Source organism: Drosophila albomicans, chromosome 3 (assembly GCF_009650485.2).
Source record: "Drosophila albomicans strain 15112-1751.03 chromosome 3, ASM965048v2, whole genome shotgun sequence".
Classification (NCBI taxonomy): domain Eukaryota; kingdom Metazoa; phylum Arthropoda; class Insecta; order Diptera; family Drosophilidae; genus Drosophila; species Drosophila albomicans.
In genome coordinates, this window is record NC_047629.2 from 39969499 (window position 1) to 39993585 (window position 24087).

Genomic DNA, 24087 nt, shown 5'->3' on the forward strand with positions numbered 1-24087 from the left:
TGTGTGTGTTAAAATGGATAACATGTATGCTTAAAATTATTTAAATGCGCGCGCTCTATGAAAATGTTTTCAATTCCCAATGTTCCATTTTTTTGGTATATATAAAAACAGTATATTTGCGTTTTGTTTTTTGTGTAAGATGGCAACGCTGTGCGTGCCGTGTACATATGTATAAATGTGGATGCATTTGTGTATGATAGCCAATCAGCTGTTTTTGCCTTTTTTTTGCTGTTGATCCAACTGCTCTGCGATGCGATATTTTTTATTAGGCTAAATATTTAGTTAATACCTAGTAGAAGTGAGGCCAGCAATAAGCAATGCTGTTTGGCACTACGGTGGCGAATACTGTAACGCGCGCGCCCATTCGTTAAACACATTACGACAATGTATAACAACGCATTCATTACTGCAATACTCGTCCTCCCAATCCGGATTTATTATTGCTGGCTTATTGCACAACTCACGCGTACATTTCTGCACAGCTGCCGCTTCATTCAGCAGCTGTATCTGTTCTGGTTGCTGAGGCGTCACAGCAGTCGCCGTTGTTGGCGCGTTTACGGTTGACGCAACATCTTCTACTGCAAATGTTGCTGTTTGACTTGTGCCCGTCGTTTCCTGCTGCTGTTCTACACCGGCAGCGGTTTGAGACTCTTCAAGTGTCGGTTGCTGTTGTGGCGTAACTTCCTGCAACTGTTGTAGGCGTTGATCCCGTAACTTCAACATGTAATCGCGTTTCTCCATCTCATGGCGTCGCTCATAGACCGCTTTCTCAGCCCCCTCCATGGTGTCCCACATGTTATGCACGATGGCTGTGATTTGTTCCAGTGTACAGGCGGGATTTTGTTGCTTAATCGCAGTCATTGTGTCGCGAAAGAAGAGCGCAAAGGGCGCCAGAGGTTTAGCTGGCAGCTGTGATTGTGATTGTAGCGACTGTGGAGCTGGCAGCGACGTCTGTTGCTGTTGTGGTTGTGCTTGATTTGTTGACGCCACAGAGCTGTTGGTGGCGGTGACACTTGTTTCATAGTCCATATGTTCCTCGCCAGAGGCGTCTTCCACGTGATCCAGACTGCTCAGCCTGCTAATGCGCCGAGACTGCAACAGAAAGCAAGCGAATTTTTTGGGGGGATTTTAATTTATTGTTTGTTTTTGCTAATAGACGTGTGTATTGGTATATTGTCCGTCAGTGTAGAGATGGGTGTAGGTGTGTATGTATGTGTGTGTATATTAAAGACGCTCACTAGCAACTTCTTCATGTTTTAGATGCGCGCGGCAAGTTGAGAGTTGTAAATCAAAATCACTGAATGTATAACCAAAAACTAAAAGTATTAATCCAGCAATGACGACGTTTGTATGTAGAGTAATATGTTTATTATACATGTGCTTTGTGCATAACACACATACGGCTATTGGACGACAACGACGACGGCAACAACACATATGGCTGCCTGGGCTAGAGAGAAGACGCAACACAGAGCGCCACAGTCCTGCTTTCGTTGTGTGTGTGGCCAGCTCACTCTCATCTACGCACGTGTGTGTGCGTTTGTGTTTGCGTTGTTGCATGTGTGTACGTGTTGTTTGTTGATAAGCGCTTTGCTGCTGCTGCGGCTTATTGTTGTTGTTGCTCTGTATCGATAACCCTCATGCGCTTACTGATGCCATCATCTAGGGCTATGCACACATACATACACCCACTCACACATACCAAGGGAACACAAACACGCACACACATACACACGCGAAATATAAACACTCTACAGCAGTAAAGCTCCAGTTGCGCCGTTTATAATTTGGGCGCACAACTTTTCAACTATTATAAAACGATTAACAACTGATACGATATATATATCCACTTGCAGACAGACCCCACCAATTAGTGCATGTACTCAGCTGTGAAAACAGTGAGAGTATGGTTAGACTTTCAATTTTGCTCTCCAACAGCTTCAGTTGGAATTCTGTTGCGATGTTGGCGGCATTTAGATTCTGTTGAGGCGCGTTCGTCACATCTTGCAATAGATTCTTATTTGAAAGGACGAATAAACGAATTAAAATACTTTATATGTATGTTTCTTACACAATGTCGGATGGCTAATATGAAACGCTTGAAATACGCAAATATGTATTGTTTTGTTTTTTTTCTGCCATTCCCAGAGTTCCACCTTTTCGTGTTGGGGCTTGCAGAGCAGACTTACAGAATTCGGATTAGGCGTTTGCTCCATTGGCGTGTCATTCATCTCGAACACTTCATCACCGAATGAGGGCGTGTGAAATTGATTCATTATTGGTGTTCTATCTGCTTGCTATGATTTATACAATTTCCAAACAAAAATTTGTTTCCTAGCGTGGAACTTTTGTGTCGCCCAATGGCAATGTTTGTTAGTGTTGGATAATGTTCCATTCCAGTTGTGATGTTTGCTAGCACTGTCGCTGCTACATAATAATGTGACCAGATCCGTTCAAATTAATAAAAAATACTAGGTAAACAGTATAACATTTTACAGCACTACTAGTGCATGCGTCTTCTAACACTAGTTACAGCAGCAAACGTTAAAACACAAAAAGTTTAAAATTTAAAGTAGGCTTCTTCAATATACATTTAAGCATATTCGCCATATTTCAATAACACAGGGTACAAGATTTGGTTAATATTAAAGCGCTATGGCTTTTTGTACAAAATTCAAAATTGCTACTTGGTTTTCTTCCATAAGTCCACGCATACAAAGTTATAGTTCTGTGCAAAAAGATGGCGAAATTAGGAAGAATCGACTTCGCAATAAACGGTTGATCAAAAATGCACAAATTATAGACAAAACAAATGAGTGTTCAAGAAGCGCATTTCATAAGGATTGTTTTGCCAGCGGCGCAAGTGCCAAGTATATGGAATATCTTTTCTACAAATGGGTTAAGAACGTGAATTCAGTACACAAGGTAAGGTAGATAATCATAAGAAAAATTGGTATTTATAAAAATAATAATTTCTGGACAGTCTTGGAATTACTACTTTAATGATCTTGTGGGAACTAAGAAAATTGTTAGCAAACCAAAGACCCCAAATGAGTTTAAAGTCGTTTTAGATGATCTAACCCAAGCGCATGATTCTACTGATCCAGAACCCATTGCAGAAATGCAGAAATGGATCCAAGCGTCCAATCAGCAATCCAATCGGCAGCCCACTACTAATATGAGCAGCAATGGTCCAAATAGTTTACCACCACTGACACCAGAACAACCCACCATAGTGGGCCACATCAACTTGTCTCCATTCAAAGACGCCCCAAGCGCGCCCAAGAGCATTAAAGATTTGATGGAACATCAACCAAAATCAAAGAGTTCTGTAATGAAGAAGACTCAACATTTCCCAAATATGAAAGAGGTGAAAACTGCCATACAACGAAAACGAATCAGTGCTGGACAAAATGAAATGGCAAAGCAGTCGAAGAAGACAGATTCAAGTGGTGGCATATTGACAAAGAAATCTAGTGAACCTATCCGAAAATAATGATACTGAGTATAGGCTTGAAGTTCGGTATTCATAGTTGTCGTGTATATCGGAATAAGTAGACTATAGTTTCAGTTGTCACAGCATCAAAATGCTCAGCATATAGTCACCAAAAAAAAAATAAATTTCTTACAATTATACAAATAAAATTTCTCATCCAAATTACAAAGCAATAAATTTTTTTTTTTTGGGACTTTGGCAACATGAAAATTAACCCCATTTATGGCTTCCGAAATAATTGTATGTTTATCAACAGATCGCGCCAAAAACTTCATGGTGGTGCAGTGCTTGCTGCAAAGTCGTCGAATCAGTCTTTGTTCGAAAAGAACAAACGCGATAGTGTTGTTAATGGCAGCAATGCTGTGTACGTAGAGAAACTCTTCTCCAAATGGAGCAGGGATCCCGGTTCAGTTAATGCGGTAAGTTACATAACCAGGCCAAGTTAATTGGCGACTAAACAATATATATTCACAGTCTTGGAATGCGTATTTCGGCGGCAAAGCTTCAACTCATAATTTGCCCCAGCCAAAAAGTCGAAAATCATCCCAATCGTTAGAAGAGAGTCTATCAGGAGGAGGAGGAAAAGGTGGATCACTAGGCGGTGGTTCAGGCGGCGGAAAAGCTCCCACTATTCAAGGTCCGAATGCAGACTGGAAGTATATCGATGATCATCTGGTGGTGCAAGCCATTATCAGAGCGTATCAAACACGTGGTCATTTGGCTGCAGATTTGGATCCCTTGGGTATTGTTGGACCTACTGGCAGCTCTCTGTCTCCGGAAAACAAGAAAGTCCAGGCAACTAAGGCTGTGCTGCGGCAGCATTATTATTACACTTTTAGTGAGTCACTTTAATCCTCTACAATTCATACAATTGTCTTCAATGTGTTCTTTTGCAGATGATTTGAATGCTGTGTTCAAGTTACCTTATACCACATTGATTGGAGGAGACGAGCAGTTCCTGCCACTGCAGTAAGTAGTCGATTGTCCAACGAACAAATCGTTAATGGCAACCGAAACTGTAATAGACAAAAAAAAGGATTACTCCTTTATCTTTGCTCTACAATAGACCTTACAATTGAACTCTTCTGACTCTTTTTCTTTCCTTTCTAAATTTCCAACAGAGAAATTCTAGATCGCTTGGAACGAGTTTATTGCGGTCACATTGGTGTGGAGTACATGATGATAACGTCGTTATATAAGTGTCATTGGATTCGACAGCATTTCGAGAAACCGGGTGCAATTGATTTCAAGCCAGAAGATAAAAAACTGATATTAGAACGTCTCACACGCTCCACGGGCTTTGAAAACTTCTTGGCCAAGAAGTTCATATCGGAGAAGCGTTTCGGCATTGAGGGTTGCGATATTCTGATACCGGCCATGAAAGAGATCGTCGACGAATCCAGCCGTTTGGGCGTGGAATCCATTTTCATTGGAATGGCGCATCGTGGACGCCTCAATGTGCTGTCTAATGTCTGCCGCAAGCCAATTGCAGATATTCTAACACAATTCCATGGGATTAAGGCCATGGATCCGGGCTCAGGCGATGTCAAGTATCATTTGGGTGTGTTCACCGATCGACAGAATCGACAGTCAAACAAACGTATACGCATCACCGTCGTGGCCAATCCCTCGCATTTGGAATTTGTGAATCCCGTGGTGCTGGGTAAGGCGCGTGCCGAGATGTTCCAGCGAGGCGACATCAACGGTGACAAGGTGCTGCCCATTATACTGCATGGCGATGCATCTTTCTGCGGCCAGGGCATCGTCTTTGAGTCCATTCACATGTCCGAGCTGCCAGCCTACACCACATATGGCACCATTCACATTGTGGTCAACAATCAGGTTGGCTTTACCACAGATCCGCGTTTCTCGCGCTCCTCCCGTTATTGCACCGATGTCGCTCGTGTGCTGAATGCGCCCATTTTCCATGTGAATGCCGATGATCCCGAGGCGTGTATTCATTGTGCTCGTGTGGCCGCCAAATGGCGTGCCAAATTCCACAAGGATGTGGTCATTGATCTTGTGGGCTATCGTCGCAACGGTCACAATGAAGCCGACGAGCCAATGTTCACCCAACCACTGATGTATCAACGCATACGAAAACTTAAGCCTGTTACAGTGACTTATGCTGAGAAGCTCGTCAGAGAAGGGGTTATCAAGATGGACGATTATACTGCTATGGTCAGCGGGTACGAGAAGATCTGCAACGAAGCCTTTGAGGAATCAAAGAAGAATGAATCATTTAAGGTCAGTATAATTCGGTAATTTAGTTAGCCTTATAAATTTTTACAAAGAGTTTAGGCGAGGAGTTCTGTATCGGATTTATTATTTAACAGAATTCTTAAATGTATTAAGTATTTCTCTTTTTTTTCCATTGACGATTGATTTTATTTTAATTTAATACTTTTTAATGATTTTAATAGCTGTTTTTACTTAAATTATTTTACTTAGTATTCGGATTGGCTGGATTCACCCTGGCCAGGATTTTTCCAGGGTCGCGATCGTCTTAAAATGTGTCCCACAGGTGTCAGTGTCAAAGTCCTCGAGCACATTGGCAATATTTATTGCGCACCGCCACCTGAAGAGCGTAATTTCGCTGTTCATAAGTATGCTAAGCCTTTGATTAACTTTCCATAAAATGCAAACTACTAATTATTAACTATTTAGGGGTATTCTTCGAATTCTGGGCCAACGAAGAAAAATGTTAAAAGACCGCATAGCAGATTGGTCGCTCGGCGAAGCCTTTGCCTTTGGAACGCTCTTGAAGGATGGCATACATGTGCGTGTGTCCGGTCAGGATGTGGAGCGTGGCACCTTCTCGCATCGTCATCATGTGCTACATCATCAAAAGGAGGATAAAGTGAAGTACAATCCTTTGCAGTACTTGTATCCTGATCAGGCGAAGTACGACATCTGCAACAGTTCGCTATCCGAGTGCGGTGTGTTGGGCTTCGATCTTGGTTATTCGATGGCTAGTCCTCACACTCTGGTCATTTGGGAGGCTCAATTTGGTGATTTTGCCAACACGGCGCAGCCAATATTTGACACATTTTTGTGCAGCGGCGAAACCAAATGGGTGCGACAAACCGGCTTGGTTGTCTTGTTGCCCCATAGCATGGAGGGCATGGGCCCCGAGCATTCCTCTGGGCGTATTGAACGCTTTTTGCAGCTGAGCGACGATGATCCCGATGTGTATCCCGACACCTCAGACTGTGACTTTGTGGCGAGGCAACTAATTGCTACGAACTGGATTGTTACGAATCTAACGACGCCAGCTAATCTTTTCCATGCGCTGCGCCGTCAAGTCAGCGGCGGCTTTCGCAAACCATTGATCAATTTTGCGCCCAAATCTGTGCTCCGTCATCCGATGGCACGCAGTCCCTTCCGGGACTTTAACGAGTGCAGCGCCTTTCAGCGTATCATACCTGAAACGGGCGAGGCTGGGCTTAAACCAGAGTGCGTCAAAAAGTTGGTGTTCTGCAGTGGAAAGGTTTATTACGATTTAATAAAGGAGCGTGATGATCATGAACAGAACGATACGGTGGCCATTGTGCGGATAGAACAGGTTAACCGCATTGAGGAACTACTGTAAATTTTGTGTATTGTAATTGTTTTGTCTTTTCGTAGATTTGTCCATTCCCATATGATCTGATTACGAAGCAGCTGGAATTGTATAAGGATGCTGAACTCATATGGGCGCAAGAGGAGCACAAGAACCAGGGTGCTTGGTCATATGTGCAGGCGCGCTTTGACACCACGATCTTAAACTTCCAAAAGGATACGTAAGTCAATTAATATGTTATGTTTCTTCAACCAATTTGAATTTCCTAACGGTGGAGCTGCCAACTGATCGCAAGTTATTATTCGCTTTGCCAATTCCATTTCGGTTCACACGCTAGATGGCGCCACCCAGCCTTAGCTTAATTTCATTGCATTTGCCTTCTATGACAGCGTTGCCACCTGTGATATAGCACAATTTATATTAGTGTTTATTTTGGTTTTGCGCTACGTGCCGCCTGCAATCGCATTCTAAATGCCAAGGCGCAATGTGAGGTGGGCCTTGGTCTACTGCCATGTCGCAACAAAATGATTCAGGTGCGACGCGCCTTCAAAGTGTCAATCGATGTCGAATATCTTCGTTGACTGTGACGAATTAGCCGTCGCATTCGCAAGCGCTTGCCATGATTCAAAATGGCGTCGCCTCGCCATGACGCCATATCGTTTTGCCATCGACGACGCGTTGCGGTGTCGCTGCTGCCATTTGTCACCCAAAAGTCGCTTTCCGATTTTTCACTTAAATCGATTTTCAAAATCGCACTGAGCGTATCGTGTGCCAAGCAACGTGCGTCGCCCCCAAAAAAAATGGCAACAAAAAAGAACAAAAATACGTAGAGCGGTTGAAGGTTGATCCCTCCCATTAGATTTACAACCAGTGCGGGCATTTTGTAAACATTTTGATAATATATTTTACCCCGAATTGATGTGTCTTGGCCTTTATTTTTTTGTTTGCTACGCGATCGCTACAAAGTTGTAAGAGTCGCGCACATTTGGATTTGATTTTCTTTGACCTTGCCAAAGTTCATAGAGCGTTAGCACGTGTCTCGTCATCTTGTGTGTATTTTCCTTGGATTTCGCTGAGTAAGCGCTGAAATATGCTGAAACTTTGAATGTTGCTGTCATTTTGATTACGATAAATTGCGGCGGCAGGCCAGCCAGCGAGCCATTTGAAGGCTCCAATAATTATTTTCAATTTGCTTTTTGCGTTGTTAGTAATTAGCCAGTCCACCAGATCCACCACTATCATCACCATCCCCGCAAATCCCCGCACTGACATCGACCTCGTTCTGCTCTCCGTTTTGTGTGCTCAGCGCACTTTGAGCACATTTTGCTGCTAGACAGCCATGTCGATGTCTATGTCCATGTCGCTGTCGCATGAAACTAGTGCAAGGAACTTGGCACAGTTTTTAGTCGGCGATTGATACTAAACAACGTCTCTATCCCCGCCCCCCCACCCTGCCCCTATCCAATGCCTCTATCATTTGGGTATTTATACTATAGATACTATAAGTTGCCCCGTTTTATATTGAATTTAGCGCTCGACGTTAGCCATTTCTTCTTCGTGCTTTTGCTACATAAAACTTAATGTAGCGACATATAGAATTCTATTATGCGATGGTCCTGCTAATAGCACAAGTGGCTCGCTAGATTTGTGCGCTGATTTATGGAAATATTTTTGGTTTCAGAAGTGCTCAAAAGTTTTGCTTCCCTAAACATTTGAAGGTCTCGTATATAGGCTATATAAAATAGATTCAATCTGAAAATTTCGAAATATTTATCTCAAGTTTTAACACAACTCTTTTGCTTTTGAAGTGGAAATTCCACAAGCTCTCTAATTTCTATGTTATGGGTAACTACATGGGAATTTCCTGTCGCTTTTCGCTTATATCTAGACGCGATTCTCAATCGGCATGAAATTGTTTCTCTTAATTTTTCACATTTTTTTTGTGTTTAAAGACTACATACATTTCGTATACACATTGCCAGCAAAGAAAATTGAATGAAAAACCCTGCACACAAAGACGCGCTGTTAAATCCCAGGAATGTAGCATATTTGCTAGACATTCTCATATTGTATATACACATAAAAGTACATACTATATGGGATTTTCTTTGTTGTTTTTGTCAACGTAAAGCAAAACAATAATTTTGAGGGATTTCGCCTTGGCAATCAATTATGAGAAATGCCCGAATTTTGTTGATCCCAAGGCAAAATGTTTAGCTCTTGTTTGTTTTTGCTCAATTTTTGAAATGCATTGCGCCAAAGTTTTATTAATGACACGCATTTTTGTGGCACATCTCAGGGATATGGACGATGATAGAGTGGGCGGAAATTCGCTTGATATATGTTAGCTATTTTTTTTTTGGTTTTTGTTTTGGCTTGTTTTATGTTTTTTATATGAATACTTTTTTTTATTATAAGTATATTAAGATAAGCAATATCAGAACTAGGCAAAGATCTATATAGTCGCAGTCTATTAATAATATCGCACCATGTCTGGGAGGGATAGGGAGGAAAGTGTTGGCGCCAAATTATAACCGAATCGGGAGCGGGTCAGAGAGTGCGAAATTATTGTGTTGTTGTCGGCTGTTTTGATTTTATTCATTCATTCCTACACGATGCTATAGACAGCACACAGATTTATAAATAAAACTGACCAACAACAAAAAGGCCAGCGAAAGGGGCAAAGGAAATGTATCGAACAGCGTCGAAAAATAAAGCACAACTTTGAAATAAACAAATTTATAAAAATTTTATGAGTAATTGAAATTGAATTCATGCCGTTGTTGGCTATTCTTGGGTGTTTTTTCTATCCGGTACGAATAAGCTGCAAGGGCATAATGACGTTGTGACAATAGAAAATGTATCTTCGAGATTGTAAAGAATATTCGTAAAAACATTAGCGAATAATGCAATAAGTCTGTCTGGGTAATTGTCCGCATAAATTCTCACATCTAGCAAGTACTAAATAAAAATATTTCCCAAATATAAGCATAATTTGTGCCAGGTATTTCGCAGTCTATAAGTGCTCGCCTGCTTGTTTATTGTTTATGATGATGGATCAGGTGCTGAAAGTGCCAATATCCGAAGATGTTAGGTATTTGAAAGGCGCATTCTTGAAATATTTTCAAATCTTTATTTAACAATTAATTTGCTTAGAATGTAAACTAAACTGTTAAAACGAAAGGCAACGTGAAATTTTATAACAAATTCGTTACTTCTTCTACTCGTCACTTTAGCAGCGAGCAACGACAGTTCGTTCTCATTATTTTGTGTGTTTAGCGAAAACGAGCGAGTTGCTGAATTCTTTGGAATAATTTTACAAAGTACATACATACATACAGCTAATATATACATATATCTAAACACTAGGATAACTAAACTACACAGATTTGGTAATCATAAATTAGGTGGTACAACTATATAATCTGTTATATAGTAACTAACTAGCTATAGAGACAAACACTATACAATAACTGAATGTCATTATTCGAGATCCTTAAAAAATTCACATTTTACCAATGGAACTCTTTAATTCCACTCAAGGGCGACGATCACATTTCTCTTGGGTACACAGAGGAGACACTTTCCAGATTAAAGTTGAGTCCGTTTTTATTTTAGACCATATTCCATATGCTGTAGCTGCGTGCACGTCGCTCCTCCTCAACTACTTGCTCGTAGTCAATGTCTAGATATTCTTTGCCCACGAATTTGACCTTGCGACCCGTGTACTTCTTAATGTAGCTGATGTGGGCCGGCACTTCCTTGCCCTCGATCTCAAGCTTATACGAAATGCTCGTGATGCGCTCCAAAACACGTCCACGTTTCCAGCGCACTTGGGTCTTACGATAACGCTCCGCATAGAGTATCAAATCACCAATCTTATATTCACGCACATGTAGGCAGGATTTCAGTGGCTTGGCTGGCTCTTGTTCTGGCAGCGGTTCAAGATCCTCTTCGTCGTCGGTCACATAGGCAATTGCCTTCTCGATGGTCTCGATTTCGGGCACCTTGGGCTCCTCGGGTTCCTGTTGTATGAAGAATGTGTCGCCGATGGAGAGACGTCGCTGCTGTCGCTTGATGATCACTTTCTTTTTGATCTGTCGCGGTTTCTTTGGCTTAGGCGCGGGTTCAACAACTGGCTCTGGTTCCGGTTCCGGCTCCGCTTCGGCTTCCACTTCGTTTTCTACTTTTTGCTCGGGAATTTCAACATTCTCCTGTTGTTCTTGTGTGGAGTCTGCAACTGTTGTTGACGACTGTTCCTTGGGCTTGGTTTGTTTTTTAGGCGGCGTTAGCTTCGCGAGTCTATCGGTTAGATTGCTGATCTTGTTTTTATCCTTGAGTATGTTGTTCAGCTTGTTGTTACTCGGATCACTTGGTACCTTTTCCTTGCCCTTGTCAATGGAACTTTTGCGCACCAGTTTCTTGAGATGCGGTGACTTCTTTTTGACCACCGACAAGTCGGATTCATCGTGTGGCTGCTCAACGGTTTCAATCTTAACGGGCTGCACGGGCCCGGCGAGTACTTTCAGCTCCGGCATGGTGGCTAGACTGTCGTCTGTCTGATCCGCTGCGTTGTCTTTTGTAGCTTCCACTAGTTGTTGTGAATGCTCTTGATCTTGTTGTTGTTGTACAGTTTGTTGTTGTTCAGTTTGTTTTTGATCGTGTGATGTTTTTGTGGCGATGACTCGTTCTCGACGTCGTCGTCGTTGTGCCGCACTTCGCTCAATGTCGCTGCTATTTGTGGCGTCGCTGAAACGACAACAACATCCACAACGGGGGCGACTTCAATGTCACCACTGGCAACGACCACCTGTTTGGGCGTCGCAGTCGCCGGGATAATTATCTCTGACTGATTAATGGGTTCTTTGGACTGGCCAATTATCGCTTCAGTTGCTGTTGTTGTTGTTGTGGTTGCAGTTGCAATTGCAGTTGTGGTGGCTGTTGTTGTTGCTGCTACTGTTGTGGTTGCTGTGTACAAGTCCTGTGTGGTTGCTGCTGCTGCTGATGCGGGCACCACCAGCACCGTTTCACCAACTAACTCCGCTAGTTTCAGGCTGGCGCGTCTGCTCGATCCGCTGGTTGGCGCTTTATTGGCAATCACATCGATTGGCAATTGTTTTGGCGCCGCCTCAGTTGCTGTTGCTATTGTTGCTGCTGTCGCTTCACTTGCTGCTGCTGTGGTTGCTGCTGCTGTTGTCGCTTCAGCTGCTGTTGTAGTTGCTGCTGCTGTTGTGGTTGCTGTTGCTGTTGTGGTTGCTATTGTTGCTGCTATTGTAGTTTCTGTTGTAGTTGCTGCTGCTGCTGGCGCTGTGATTGCTGCTGCTGTCTTCTGTTCGTCGCCTTCAACGCTTTTGGCAGTTGGTTTTGTTACGCGTTTGGCAGTGCTTTCATGGCTCTCGACCTTTGCAGTTACAAGTTGTTCATTTGTTGCCGTCGCCGTTGTCTGCTGCTGCTGTGACTGTTGCTGCAACTGTGGCGTTTTTGCTGTTGATGTTGCTGCGGGCGTTTGGTAGCTGCTGCCGGAAGTTGTCGCATTTGCCACGCTGCTCGTTAATTTCTGCTTCTTCTTGCGCTTGACAATCGCTTCCGAATCAGAGGGTCGTCTTTGTGTCAGTGCATCGCTCTGCACGGCCTCTGGCACAATCTTTGATTGCTCTACGGCCGCAATCGATGCACGTCGTGGATTTTTTACTTTCACAGTGGTTTTCTTTTTGTGTATAACAGTTGCGGGTGCTTCGGTTTTAGTTGCTGGTACTTTTTTGTCTTCTAAATTTGCAGGTTGCGTTGCCGATTCTTTAGGCAGTGCTGCGGTCTGTGGCGTAGCTTCAACAGCTTCGACGGGTTGCTTAGTTGTTGCTGCTGCTGTAATTGGTGTTGGTGCTGTAGATGTAGCTGTCGTAGTAGCTGTTGCTACTACTGGGGTTGTTGCTGTTACTTCTACACTTGTTTTTGCTGCTTTTGACTCTGTTATTGCTGGTGTTGTGTCTGTTGTTGCTGCTGCTTCAGCCGTTGCTTCTTGAGGCTGCTCTTTAATAGTGGACAATTCTTTTGTTTTTGGTTTGGCTTTAAGTTCGCTTTGCACCTTTGCCAGGAACTCAATTTTCGACTGCACTTTGTCCTCATCTTTGCTCTTTTCCGTTGGCAACTCTCCATTGATTAGCGCCTTTTGAGATTCCTGCTCCTGCTCTTTTACTGTTGTCGGTTGCTTTTGCTCTTCCTGCACGTTAATTGATTGTTTACTCTCTGTTGTTTGTGGCTTCTTTTCTTCTGCATTAGTTGGTGCCTTTGGCTTTTTCTCTTCTTTGACATCGATTAATTCATTTTGTTTTCCTTTTACTATGGCTTCGGTAGATTCCTTTGCTATTGGCTGCGCTTCTTTTTCAGATTTATTTGAGTGCTTTATTTCTATAAGATTCTTTTGCTTCTCTTGGACTGTTTCTTGAATTTTGTTCTGCTCTTCCTTATCGGCAGATATTTTTGGTTCGGCAGCTTCACTTGATACATTTTTGTTACATTTTTCCTTTGGCTCAATTGGTGTTGAAACCTCTGCTTGTTTCTTATGTTGCTGTTCGTCGTGACTTTTAGATAATTCACTAGCTGCTTTTGATTTATCCAGCAGCTTCTCTTCTTTGATTTTATTTTCTTCCTTTTCTTTTGTTAGCTTATTATCTTCGCATTGTGGCACGGTTTCTTTATCGCTTTTCTCCACCTCCATAGCTTGCTCTTTTTCCTCTTCTGCCTCATCGAAGTAGCTGCGTCTGCGCACCTTCTTCACAAAGCGAAACTGCACAGGCTGCTCGGCTACCGGTTCAGTCTCCACTTTGGTCACCGCTGTTGTTGGTGGTCCCAGCCACTTCTCGCCAGCTGCCTCAGCCTCGCTCTCTGTGCTGTACTGTTTGATGACGTTCTTGACCTCACTCAGTGAGGCTGAGATGCGTGCCTTGAGTTTGTTTATGCGTTCAACGACATCTTCGGGTTTTTCCTCAACCGAATCCTGTGAACGCATGCGACGCTGGCGACGCAAGCGAGTGCGTTCCGGCAATACGGAGTCAGGATCAAGGGAAAGATCATCGCGGCTGGTCGAGTTGCGCTTCAGTTCGCTTAAAAGCGGACGCGTTGTGGCTGCCGTCGGTACATCACGTATACGACTCGTTGTAGCTGAAGTCGATGTGGGTGTTGTATCGCGTAGACGACTCGTTGCGGCTGCAGTAATTGGAGTAGTCGTATCACGTATACGACTTGAGGTAGTTGAAATTGCTGGTCCAGTTGCATCACGTATACGACTCGTTGCTGTTGAACTCCCTGGGGTAGTCACATCACGTATACGACTCGTTGCAGGAGTGATTCCGCTAGCTGTATCACGTATACGACTCGATGCAGTAGAGGCTGTATCACGTATACGACTAGTTGCTGCTGCTGTTGGTGTAACTGATGTTGCTGGTGCTGCGCTGGACAAACGACTACTCGAAAGCGATTCCGGCAAACGCGAACTACTCCTTAAAGCTTCGTACTTCATGTCGGTTTGATTGCTGTTGTTGCTATTGTTGTTTTGGTTATCATCCAGCTCAAGTGGCTGCTGCTCAATTTGTTCGGTATAAATATCAACAACGTTGGCTGTTGTTGTCTCACTATCGTCACTCACTTTGCTCACAGTCATGTCCACACATTCACTGACCACCTGCTCAAGCAACGGCTCGCTCCAAAACAGACCCGTATTTGTAGGCGTGGCAAGCAATTGCACCAGCTCACTAAGAAGATCAAACAAATCGTGATCTATAAGCGAAACACGACTGCTGGCGCCTTCCTCTAACAATTCGCGTACCGCACACTTGAAGAATTCTATACTTGGATGCCCCGACGACGGCGATGGCAACAACGACGGCGGCGACGGCGACGCTGCTTGTGAAGCGTTTTGGGTTACGATTGTGATGGGTGGGTTGGATTTGACGACAGGCTGGCAAACGTTGATTTCTTGCTGCCGTTGCTGACCATCCACTTGCTCTGACGACGATCCGCGCGCGTCTGACGGACGATTGTGGGAGGCAGCTGTTGTTGCCTGCTCTGTGTCGGCTATTGTTTGAATTTGCCTGGCGTGCTCACTGGCTAAGCATATTGACTGCTGCTCTTTAGTCATATTTAGCTCATTATGAGTTGCCGCCGTCGTCTCTAATTTGCTTTGCTCGCATATTTCGCGTTTATTTTTGGCTGAAATAGCATTCATGGCGTCGTTGTCGTCGGCGTTGCCTTCGCCTTCGCCTGCGTTGCCATCGTCGGCGTTGTTTTTCTCACTGTTGTCATTGTTGTTGTTGCTGTTGTTGTCGTTGTCGTTCTCGTTGTGGTGTCGCCGCCCAAAGGCGTCATTAAAATTTTCCGCCTGTTGATGCTCAATTTCCTTTCGCTCGCCAACGCCTTCAGTTTCGGGTTCTGCTATTGCTGTTTCTGCTTCTACCACGTTCAAGTTTAATGTTTGTTCATGAGCACTAAGTTCATTATCACTCGTCGCCTTATGTACATCAAACGAAACAACATTCACATCATCATCATCATTCTCAGTCTCAACTGTCCGTGTCGGGTCCATGTCTATTTTGGTATTCGGATTGTGGCTCATCTGCGTCATTGTTGCTGGTGTGGCCAACACACACACATCTACATCTACATCCACATCCGTTTGTGTCTCTTTCTCTTGACAATTTCCATGCCCAGCATTGGCAACAGCTTTGCCATTTGCCAAACTCTTACAGGTTTGCTGTGGCTGTGGCTGCGGCTGCGATTGCGTCTGCTGATTATTGGGAAAACTGACAAATTGTTTTTTAATTGTGGGAAATTCTTTGAGCGTCCTTGACATAGCCATAGCCAAGGGGGTTCGGCACCCACAATCGCGTGTTATTTTAATCGAATAATTGAGATTCTTCTTGGGTAATTGGCACATCAGTGGGAATCTTTGGCCCACAGACAAATGATTCACTTCGAGGGGAAATCGCAGTGTGGTTGGGCATTGGCTGAGGTTGCTCAGTTGTTGCTGTCGATGTTGTTGTTGTTGTTGTGGTTGCTGCATGGGAAATCTATTAGCTTTCACTGCCTGTTCCAATGGAAATTTTCCTGGCACAAACATCACATGTTTCTTCACATGTTGCTGCTGCGATTGTTGTTGTGGATTGTATGCAAGTGCCGCCCTCTGTTGTCGCTGCAGCGGAAACCGCTGCCCATCAATTGGCATTTCCGCGGACGTTGTTGTTGTTGTTGTTGTTGTTGACATGGCTGACTCACAGTTATGTTTTATGATGCCGTCAGACAAGATTTGCGAATTATTATTAGCTGCTGTCGACGGCGGCGCCAATTGTTGGTGTTGCTGCTGCTCTTGCCCTGAATTTGTCAACGCCCGCGCGTTATAACTTATACTCTGTTGTTGACCTATTTTGACCACTCTTATTTTTAATTAAAACACGCGCTGTAAATTTTTTGCTGCAATCAACACCACGTTGCAAGCTAAACTGGCGCAATCATTCAACAGCCATAGAAATGTTTCCTTGTTGGTTTTCGCAACATCGTGCATTTTATGTAAATGCCATGAGATCAATGCAATTCTCTGCTACAAACATATTCGCCAATAAATTTTATATGTAAAACGTTTCTATGCGAATATTGCATGCACTTTAATTTTCACCCAATCTACAGTGGCGCCATCTTGTGTCTATTGCCCCACTGCAAGCTTAATCACATATTAAGCATACCTCATGTTAGCCGATAAGGTGATAGAGTTGTCGAAGATAAATTAGAGGAGTGCATACTATAATAAAACCACATACATATATTTGTGGTCTCTTATATAGGTTCTATAGACTTGTAGTATATAAATGTGCCAGCATGCCAAATTGCTTTTTTGTAGAAAGAAAGAGAAAAACAAGCCAAAGAGTAGACTAAAAAAATCACTCGTGCCAAGCAGTCCGACAATGCTATTGTTCAAATAGGAACAATGTATATGTAGTTGGACACGCTTAGCATATACGAATAATATATATTTACTATATATGTAAATGTTGCTATCCCTTGCCAAATTATGCCGGCTGTTCTGCGGCAGGCGACACATAAATAACTAAGCCAACAGAAATGTGCTTTAATTGCTGACATCTTCATCTATTGTTTTTTTTAATCCACAGCCGTTGCGTTACCTATCATGGACGACCACCAAACTCGGCGTCATCGACTGGCAACAAGGTGCAGCATTATAATGAATACAATGACATTATGAACGGCATCTTTGGCAAGCTAACCGAAGCTAACAAACAGCGATTGGCGGACCAAATAAAAGCGCAGCAGGATCGCGCATTAAAGGAAAGCGCTGCTAGTTACTCCAAGTCAAAGAAGGAAAAGGTAAAGAAGGCTGAGAAAAAGGATGATAAACCAAAGCAGGCGTCAGGAGCTGACGACAAGAAGAACTCTAAATCCAAAAAGGATGAAAAATCCATGAAAGCAGCATCTGGTAAATCTGCTAAAGATGCCAAAAAGAAGATGAAAAAGGCCGCTTCGCCTGCCGATGAAGCTGCGCCGGCGCCGAAGTCAGCGGGCATGAGATCGGCGCCTGCGGCCAAGCCGAAGCCGTCACGTAAGGCGGAACCAGCTAAAGATGATCAGCCACAGTCAAGTCAAAAATCAAAGAAACCCGGTAAAGATGACAAGCCAGACAAGTAACACATTACAGCCGATTGGAAAGTATTAAATCTATGTTCATTGTAACTACAAAATCTTCATTCACATTCAAATACTTTAAAAAATAAATGCTAATAACATATATTTGTGTGTACTTAAGCAAATTAGTACTATCATATGAGTTGCCGCCTGCTTCAACATTGCTTCCAATAATTGGGGTTCTGTTCCATTCGCCGCTGAAAGTTTGTATACCAATTCTGTACAACTGAGAAAGGCACAAATGCCTCAGTGGAGGCAGGCGGAATTTCAGGCACATTGACACAAAAACTGGACGCATAGTTGAAAAAGTTCTCCAGCATGCGCTGACCAAATTGTTTGTTGTCGTTGGCAGTGGACTAAAAATAAAGAAATTGTGAAATAAAAATCTAGACTCGTCAAAAATAAAAGAATTAAATGACTTACCACAGCTGGCGTTTGTTGGGCCACCGTCAGCTCGGGTTCAATAGATACGCCAATTTGTGCTATGTGAGAAATCTCCTGCGCGCCAAAAACCATTCCATTCGCATGTGCTTCAAGCTCATGGCTTTTCTTTAGCTGCGCTATTTTAAATATCGCCGATGGCTTGTTGTTGTTGATGTGTCCGAGGTATTGCCAGGTTGGTGCTGCATTTGCATCGGGCCAACTGAAGTAGATGGCTGCTGCGGTGCCCAGCGGCAGTGGCGAGATGCCAGTTAGGAAAACTACAACATAATTTACTGCTTCTATGTCGGGCACATTCACCAGTAGTTTATTCTCATCGACTGCAACAAAGTCCGTTTGTGGCTGTGTGCATACGTTTGTTATTAAACAGTGCTATCTAATGTAAATATCGAATTATAGCTTACCAATCTTCCTGAGCAGATTAATCCAAACATCTCTGAGGTTGTTATGGTCTTTTCTAGAATAAATACAACTGACGGGCATTCACAGGAAAGCGCTTACATGTTCAGTTACATTTTAGTATTTTATTTGGTCGCACTAGAGCTAGCGACATATCGATAGTTGGCCTAAGCAACAATCAGCTGACGTTGTCTTTTGTTGCAAGTGTTTACGGTCTCAACAGCTGATTAGTAAAAAATTTGGATTTGTATTTTTGAAAAATGTTCATTTATTTAGTGTATATTTCTATGTCTGGCACATTTATGAAGTTTCCTAATTTTCAAAATAAGATATTTTGAAAAGCGTTATAATTAGAAGTATGTTATTTTTTGACTCTTATCGATAACATTTTACAACCACTACAGCATATGCACCCTTTAGTTCATTTCGACACATAGTCTGCGGTCACACTGTATATTCCAACCAACCAACCAGAAATTTGTGTTGTTTTTGCAGAAAGTTATTATGGCCGGGCTATTACACATAAGTAAATTGTGCAGTAATAAAAATACCCTTAAATACACTTATCACATTACATGTTACAAACAATCTAGAACGCGACTGGAAGCCCGCGTGGTAAGTAATATGGAATTTCCCATAGACAACATACTACGTACATACTTGTTTCAAGGCCACACTCAAAAGATATGCGTGCACAATTGGCTAGATTACGAGATTTCATAATTTCAGACCAATGATTAGCAAAAAATTTGGAATGACAGTGTAATTGGATAGGGAACAAAAACAAAGATAAAGAGGTCAGGCAACAGTAAAGCGTGTGTGTTGTTTTGGCCCCTTTTTTGTTGTAGGGCGTTTTGATGATTCGAAACTAACGCACAAACTACGCACTTGCTTCTTTCGTTGCAGCAAGCCTAAAAACTAAAAAAAACTACTTTAAAACAGAGACGCCAAAACAGCACACACGTCGTTGCAGTTCCAGGCAGTATACCATATTATGGGACGTACACAGCGTTTGCGACAGCGTCGCGCGCCAAAAGACACAACTCACCCAGTTGATCACGAGTTGGACTCGCTGCACGTGCTCTATGCTCATCTGAATTGTTTGGGCTGGCGGAATACAACACAACTATCGGCGTTGCACTTTCCGCAAACTGGACGAGGTTTGTGCTCTAAGAGACAACGTTTGCGGCCTGGAAATGAGTTGATACGCCTGCCTGCCAATTGCTTGATCAGCATAGCTACCCTGGAAGCTGATGATCAATTCAGGGCGCTGTTTAATAAGGACTTGTTCGACAAGGATGCACGCATTTCGTTTCAAGCACTTGTTGCCTGCTATCTAATGCATCAGCAGCACTTGCACGAAACCTCTCAGCAATCGACTTTGGGAGCCTATCTGGATACACTGCCGCGTAGCTACACAATGCCTTATTTTTGTGCCATGTCGGAGCTGCAGTGTTTGCCAGAGGCTTTGCTAGAACGCACAGTGGGACAAAATCGACAGATACGTGAATACTATCAGATTATTAAGACGCTTGTAGGCACGCAACACTGCGAATGCTGTGGCCAGCTCTATTGCCAGGACATTTGGACATTGGCGGAGTATAAGCGTGCATACTTTGCGGTCAACTCACGCAGCGTCTACCTCAATCCTCGTCAACTGAAGCCAGCACGTTGTCACTTCCAGTCGCTGCTCAGTGGCGATACTAACATGGCTTTGGCGCCCTTCCTCGATCTGTTCAATCACTCGGACAGCGTTCAAACGACGGCGGAGTTGTCACCAAATGGCAAGGGACAAGATTATGTGCTTACACTGGATACTGCTGCTAAATCGGAGCTACAGCCTTATGAGCAACTATTTATAAGTTATGGGGCATTGCCCAATTTGAAGCTACTAACGGATTATGGCTTTTATCTGGAGCGTAATGCACACGACTTTTTCGAATTCTCATTGTCGGACATTGAACAGTTGATTGCGCAGAATAGGAAACTTGCGGCACAAACTTATCACCGGAACATCTTCAAATTCATCAGAGAGCACAATCTTTACGATCAGATGTTTGTGCACATCGACGATGGTTGCTCACACAATCTGCGTGTGGTGTTGCACTTGATCTTCAAGCAGCAGGCATACTTTCCCAATGTGCTCAATCAAATTGCCTTTGGCGATGTGGCACAGTTCGATGATGTGCAGCCGGAGCTGTCATATTTGGTGGCACATAAAATCAGCGAATATCAAGGCTTTGTCAAAGCGCTAAATCAACTGCCGCAACTCACAGAGAGCGGGGTTGTGGCACGCTCTTATTTGCTGGAGTGTGTGCGTTACCTCAGTGACTTTGAATCCTCTGTACACTGTCAATCCAACGAATGAATTTACTTTAGTTATTTTTTGTGAAATAAAGTACAACTTTTTTATAGAAAGACTATAACTGTTTTCAATGATTTGCTTTTGCAGCTATATAATACTTTTGCCAGTTCCAACGATGATGCTAAGCAGAATGCCAAGGGCAAGAAGATTACACCTTTTACGCCCACGCCAGGCAATAAGCTGCTGGGCGGAGTTTTTGCCAAGAAAGCAAAAGGTGAGTGCGGCAACCTCCATGAAACCAAACATTGGTTTAAGCTGTAAATAACTTCATGACCTTGCAGCAATTAAATGAATAAAAACATCTGCGGATGTTTGAAGCAATCCACACCAATAATTTAACTGCAAGCTTATGCCGACTGCGCTTTGTTTACAATTAATTTTAATTGTTTTTTGCTTTTGATTTTGACTAACTATCAAATTGATTTTTTATTGTAATCTGAGCTCACTTGTAACCAAAGATATACACCCCCTCAAAAACAAATGCTTGTTTGTTTTGTTAGTTTGTCTGTTCGTTTGTTGTGTTGGCGCCTGTTTGAATTTAGCTGTCTTCAAGTAAATTCAAGAATGCGGTTGCACCCACAGCGGCAGCAGCAGCTTCAACTGTAGCATCAGCAGTGCTGCAACGACAACAACAACAACAACGACTGCCACAACAACAACAACAATCAAGACAATGTCACATTCATTTAGGCGGCAGCGATGGTGGCACCGCCTTGGGCAAACTAGACGCCCCCGAGGTGACCTCCAAGGACATGTTGCGAGCCATGATGGCGTATATTTGGCCCAAGGAGGATCCACTAGTGCGAAAGCGGTGAGTTTCTTGAGGAACTTGAATATTTTATCATCTTTATCTTTATTTTATTTATCTCTTTTTTCTATTCTTAAACTTAAATTCTTATTTAAATAAAATCATTATAATTTTAAAGAATCTTTTCTTCTTAAATTAGGATTTTTTTCCTTTTTTATTTTCAATTCTGATTTGAATTTGATTTTTTATTAAATGGTGTTCTCATGTATTAGTACATAAATTCTGTATGTATTATCATCTAACCCTTTACCTTTGCAGTGTGGGCATTTCGTTGGGTCTACTTGCCGGCTCCAAGCTACTGACAGTCTGTGTGCCATTTTTATTCAAGGGAGCCGTGGATACAATGTCGACACTGAACATGGACACAGCACCCGACGCAGTGCTTTCCGCCGCAACGGCAATGATATTAGGCTGTAAGTAAAAAATACCTTTGTTATAATTTGATTACATTAATTGCTTTTCCCCCTGCTTGTAGATGGCATTGCTCGGGCTAGTGCTGCTGGATTTAATGAACTACGAAATGCAGTGTTCGCCAAGGTCGCGCATCATTCCATACGCAAAATAGCCACCAATGTGTTTCTGCATCTGCACAACCTCGACTTGGCCTTCCATCTGAACAAACAGACTGGAGCGCTGTCCAAGACAATCGATCGTGGATCGCGTGGCATCAATTTTGTGCTCTCGGCGATGGTGTTCAACATTGTGCCTACCATATTTGAGCTGGCGCTGGTATCCAGCTTGCTGGGCTTCAAGTGTGGTCTGGCTTTTGCTGGCGTTAGCATGGGTTGTGTTGGCGTCTATGCGTTGTACACGCTAAGTGTGACGCAGTGGCGCACACAGTTCCGTGTCTACATGAACCAAGCGGAGAACGAGGCGGGTAACAAGGCAGTTGACTCGCTGATTAACTACGAAACTGTCAATATTTCAACAACGAGAAATACGAGGCTGGCTGCTACAACGAAGTGCTGAAAAAATACGAAACGGCCAGCTTAAAGACCAGCTCCAGTCTGGCGTTGCTCAATTTCGGACAGAATGCGATATTCAGCAGTGCCCTTAGCATAATCATGGTGCTGGCAGCCAAGGAAATTGCTCAGGGCAACATGACTGTTGGTGATTTGGTGATGGTGAATGCTTTGCTCTTCCAGCTGTCCATACCGCTGGGCTTTCTGGGCAGTGTTTATCGCGAGGTGCGTCAGGCGCTGCTGGACATGCAGGCCATGTTCACGCTGATGAATGTGGACAGTCGCATTCAGTCGGCTCCCAATGCACAGCCACTGTTTGTGGATACCAGCAACTCGTCCATTGAGTTCCAGAATGTGAACTTTGAGTATGAGACGGGCAAACCCATTTTCCGCAATCTTTCGTTTAGCATACCTGCTGGCAAAAATGTGGCCATTGTTGGCGGTTCAGGCTCTGGCAAGTCGTCGATGGTGCGTCTGTTGTTCCGCTTCTTTGAGCCAAATTCGGGACGCATTTTGATTGGAGGCCAGGATATTAGCGGCGTTGAGCTGGACAGTCTGCGCAAATCCATTGCGGTGGTGCCGCAGGATTCGGTGCTGTTCCACAATACCATCGAGCACAACATACACTATGGCAATCTGACCAAATCGCACGAGGAAGTGCAAAATGCCGCTCGCATGGCCGATCTGCATGAGGCTATCATGAGCTGGCCCAATCAGTATAACACCCAAGTGGGTGAACGTGGCCTTAAGTTGTCCGGCGGCGAGAAGCAACGTGTTGCTATTGCTCGCGCCATCCTAAAGAACACACCCATCCTCGTCTTTGACGAAGCCACCAGCAGTCTGGATTCCATTACAGAACATGTGAGTAGATTGCCTTAACTTTTATATGGAACATTCTCTGAATTTGTCTGTGATTTTATAGAACATACTGCAAGCTCTGTCACGCGCCACCTCGGGACGCACCAGCATTTGCATTGCCCACCGTCTCTCCACTGTCAAGGATGCCGATGAGATTCTTGTGCTTGAGAATGGCAGCCTTGGAGAGCGTGGAACACATCAGGAATTGCTGAAGCAGAACGGTCTTTATGCCCGCCTCTGGGAGACGCAGACACAGCAATTCGATCCCAGTCGCCTGGTAGAGGAGAAGGAGCATGCCAGTCAAAAGTCGTAACACGTTTGTTAAATTACACATTTTTTTTGACGAAGCCACCAGATTTGCAGTAGAGGCTCCTACGTGGAGATTTGTTATATATTTAGGCTGAAAGTAATGTTGTGTCCGGTTTGTAAATACAGTTATTCGTAGAGGGTACGCATATCCCTTCTTATTTTTTCGTTTTACTTCTAAAAACAACTCATGGCGTATACGTA

General features: G+C 43.5%; 7 protein-coding genes across 10 annotated transcripts; 3 read left to right on the plus strand and 4 right to left on the minus strand.

Annotated features, from left to right (window-relative positions):
• Nucleotides 1–24: 24 nt before the first annotated feature.
• LOC117572406 (TOX high mobility group box family member 4-B) lies at nt 25–2426 on the minus strand. 3 transcript variants are annotated; one of them, XM_052005478.1, is made up of 3 exons: nt 2072–2174; nt 1239–2016; nt 25–1092 (listed from the first exon to the last, which is right to left on the minus strand). In XM_052005478.1, the coding sequence occupies exons 2-3, from the start codon at nt 1251–1253 to the stop codon at nt 331–333; spliced, it is 777 nt and encodes a 258-aa protein (XP_051861438.1). In that variant the 5' UTR covers nt 1254–2016; nt 2072–2174; the 3' UTR covers nt 25–330. The 3 variants fall into 3 exon arrangements, with proteins under 3 accessions (XP_051861438.1, XP_034111079.1, XP_034111077.1); XM_034255188.2 differs by having other exon boundaries at nt 1239–2003; nt 2072–2162; XM_034255186.2 differs by lacking the exons at nt 1239–2016; nt 2072–2174 and adding an exon at nt 2190–2426.
• Nucleotides 2427–2567: 141 nt separating this feature from the next.
• Nucleotides 2568–17847, plus strand: LOC117572400 (2-oxoglutarate dehydrogenase complex component E1). Its single transcript, XM_034255181.2, has 9 exons — nt 2568–2925; nt 2984–3915; nt 3971–4334; nt 4393–4465; nt 4618–5743; nt 5948–6102; nt 6164–7061; nt 7124–7278; nt 17216–17847. The coding sequence occupies exons 2-9, from the start codon at nt 3700–3702 to the stop codon at nt 17745–17747; spliced, it is 3519 nt and encodes a 1172-aa protein (XP_034111072.1). The 5' UTR covers nt 2568–2925; nt 2984–3699; the 3' UTR covers nt 17748–17847.
• LOC117572405 (zinc metalloprotease ZmpB) lies at nt 10179–11730 on the minus strand. Its single transcript, XM_034255185.2, has one exon. The coding sequence runs from the start codon at nt 11594–11596 to the stop codon at nt 10673–10675; it is 924 nt and encodes a 307-aa protein (XP_034111076.1). The 5' UTR covers nt 11597–11730; the 3' UTR covers nt 10179–10672.
• On the minus strand, nt 11650–16494 carry LOC127565691 (platelet binding protein GspB-like). The gene has a single exon (XM_052005466.1). It carries the CDS (start codon nt 16312–16314, stop codon nt 11650–11652), a length of 4665 nt encoding a protein of 1554 aa, XP_051861426.1. The 5' UTR covers nt 16315–16494.
• LOC117572408 (protein OPI10 homolog) lies at nt 17819–18887 on the minus strand. The gene is made up of 3 exons (XM_034255190.2): nt 18590–18887; nt 18168–18527; nt 17819–18100 (listed from the first exon to the last, which is right to left on the minus strand). Exons 1-3 carry the CDS (start codon nt 18617–18619, stop codon nt 17900–17902), a joined length of 591 nt encoding a protein of 196 aa, XP_034111081.1. The 5' UTR covers nt 18620–18887; the 3' UTR covers nt 17819–17899.
• Nucleotides 18888–19058: 171 nt separating this feature from the next.
• On the plus strand, nt 19059–24044 carry LOC117572401 (iron-sulfur clusters transporter ABCB7, mitochondrial). The gene is given in 7 exon segments (XM_052005475.1): nt 19059–19199; nt 21037–21163; nt 21532–21760; nt 22016–22170; nt 22233–22673; nt 22676–23580; nt 23642–24044. Coding segments are annotated over 7 exon segments (2217 nt in total). The 5' UTR covers nt 19059–19088; the 3' UTR covers nt 23891–24044.
• On the plus strand, nt 19060–20977 carry LOC117572404 (SET domain-containing protein 4). Of its 2 annotated transcripts, XM_052005477.1 has the most exons (3): nt 19095–19199; nt 19255–19381; nt 19491–20977. In XM_052005477.1, exon 3 carries the CDS (start codon nt 19579–19581, stop codon nt 20950–20952), a length of 1374 nt encoding a protein of 457 aa, XP_051861437.1. In that variant the 5' UTR covers nt 19095–19199; nt 19255–19381; nt 19491–19578; the 3' UTR covers nt 20953–20977. The 2 variants fall into 2 exon arrangements, with proteins under 2 accessions (XP_034111075.1, XP_051861437.1); XM_034255184.2 differs by lacking the exon at nt 19255–19381 and having other exon boundaries at nt 19060–19199.
• Nucleotides 24045–24087: the final 43 nt, after the last annotated feature.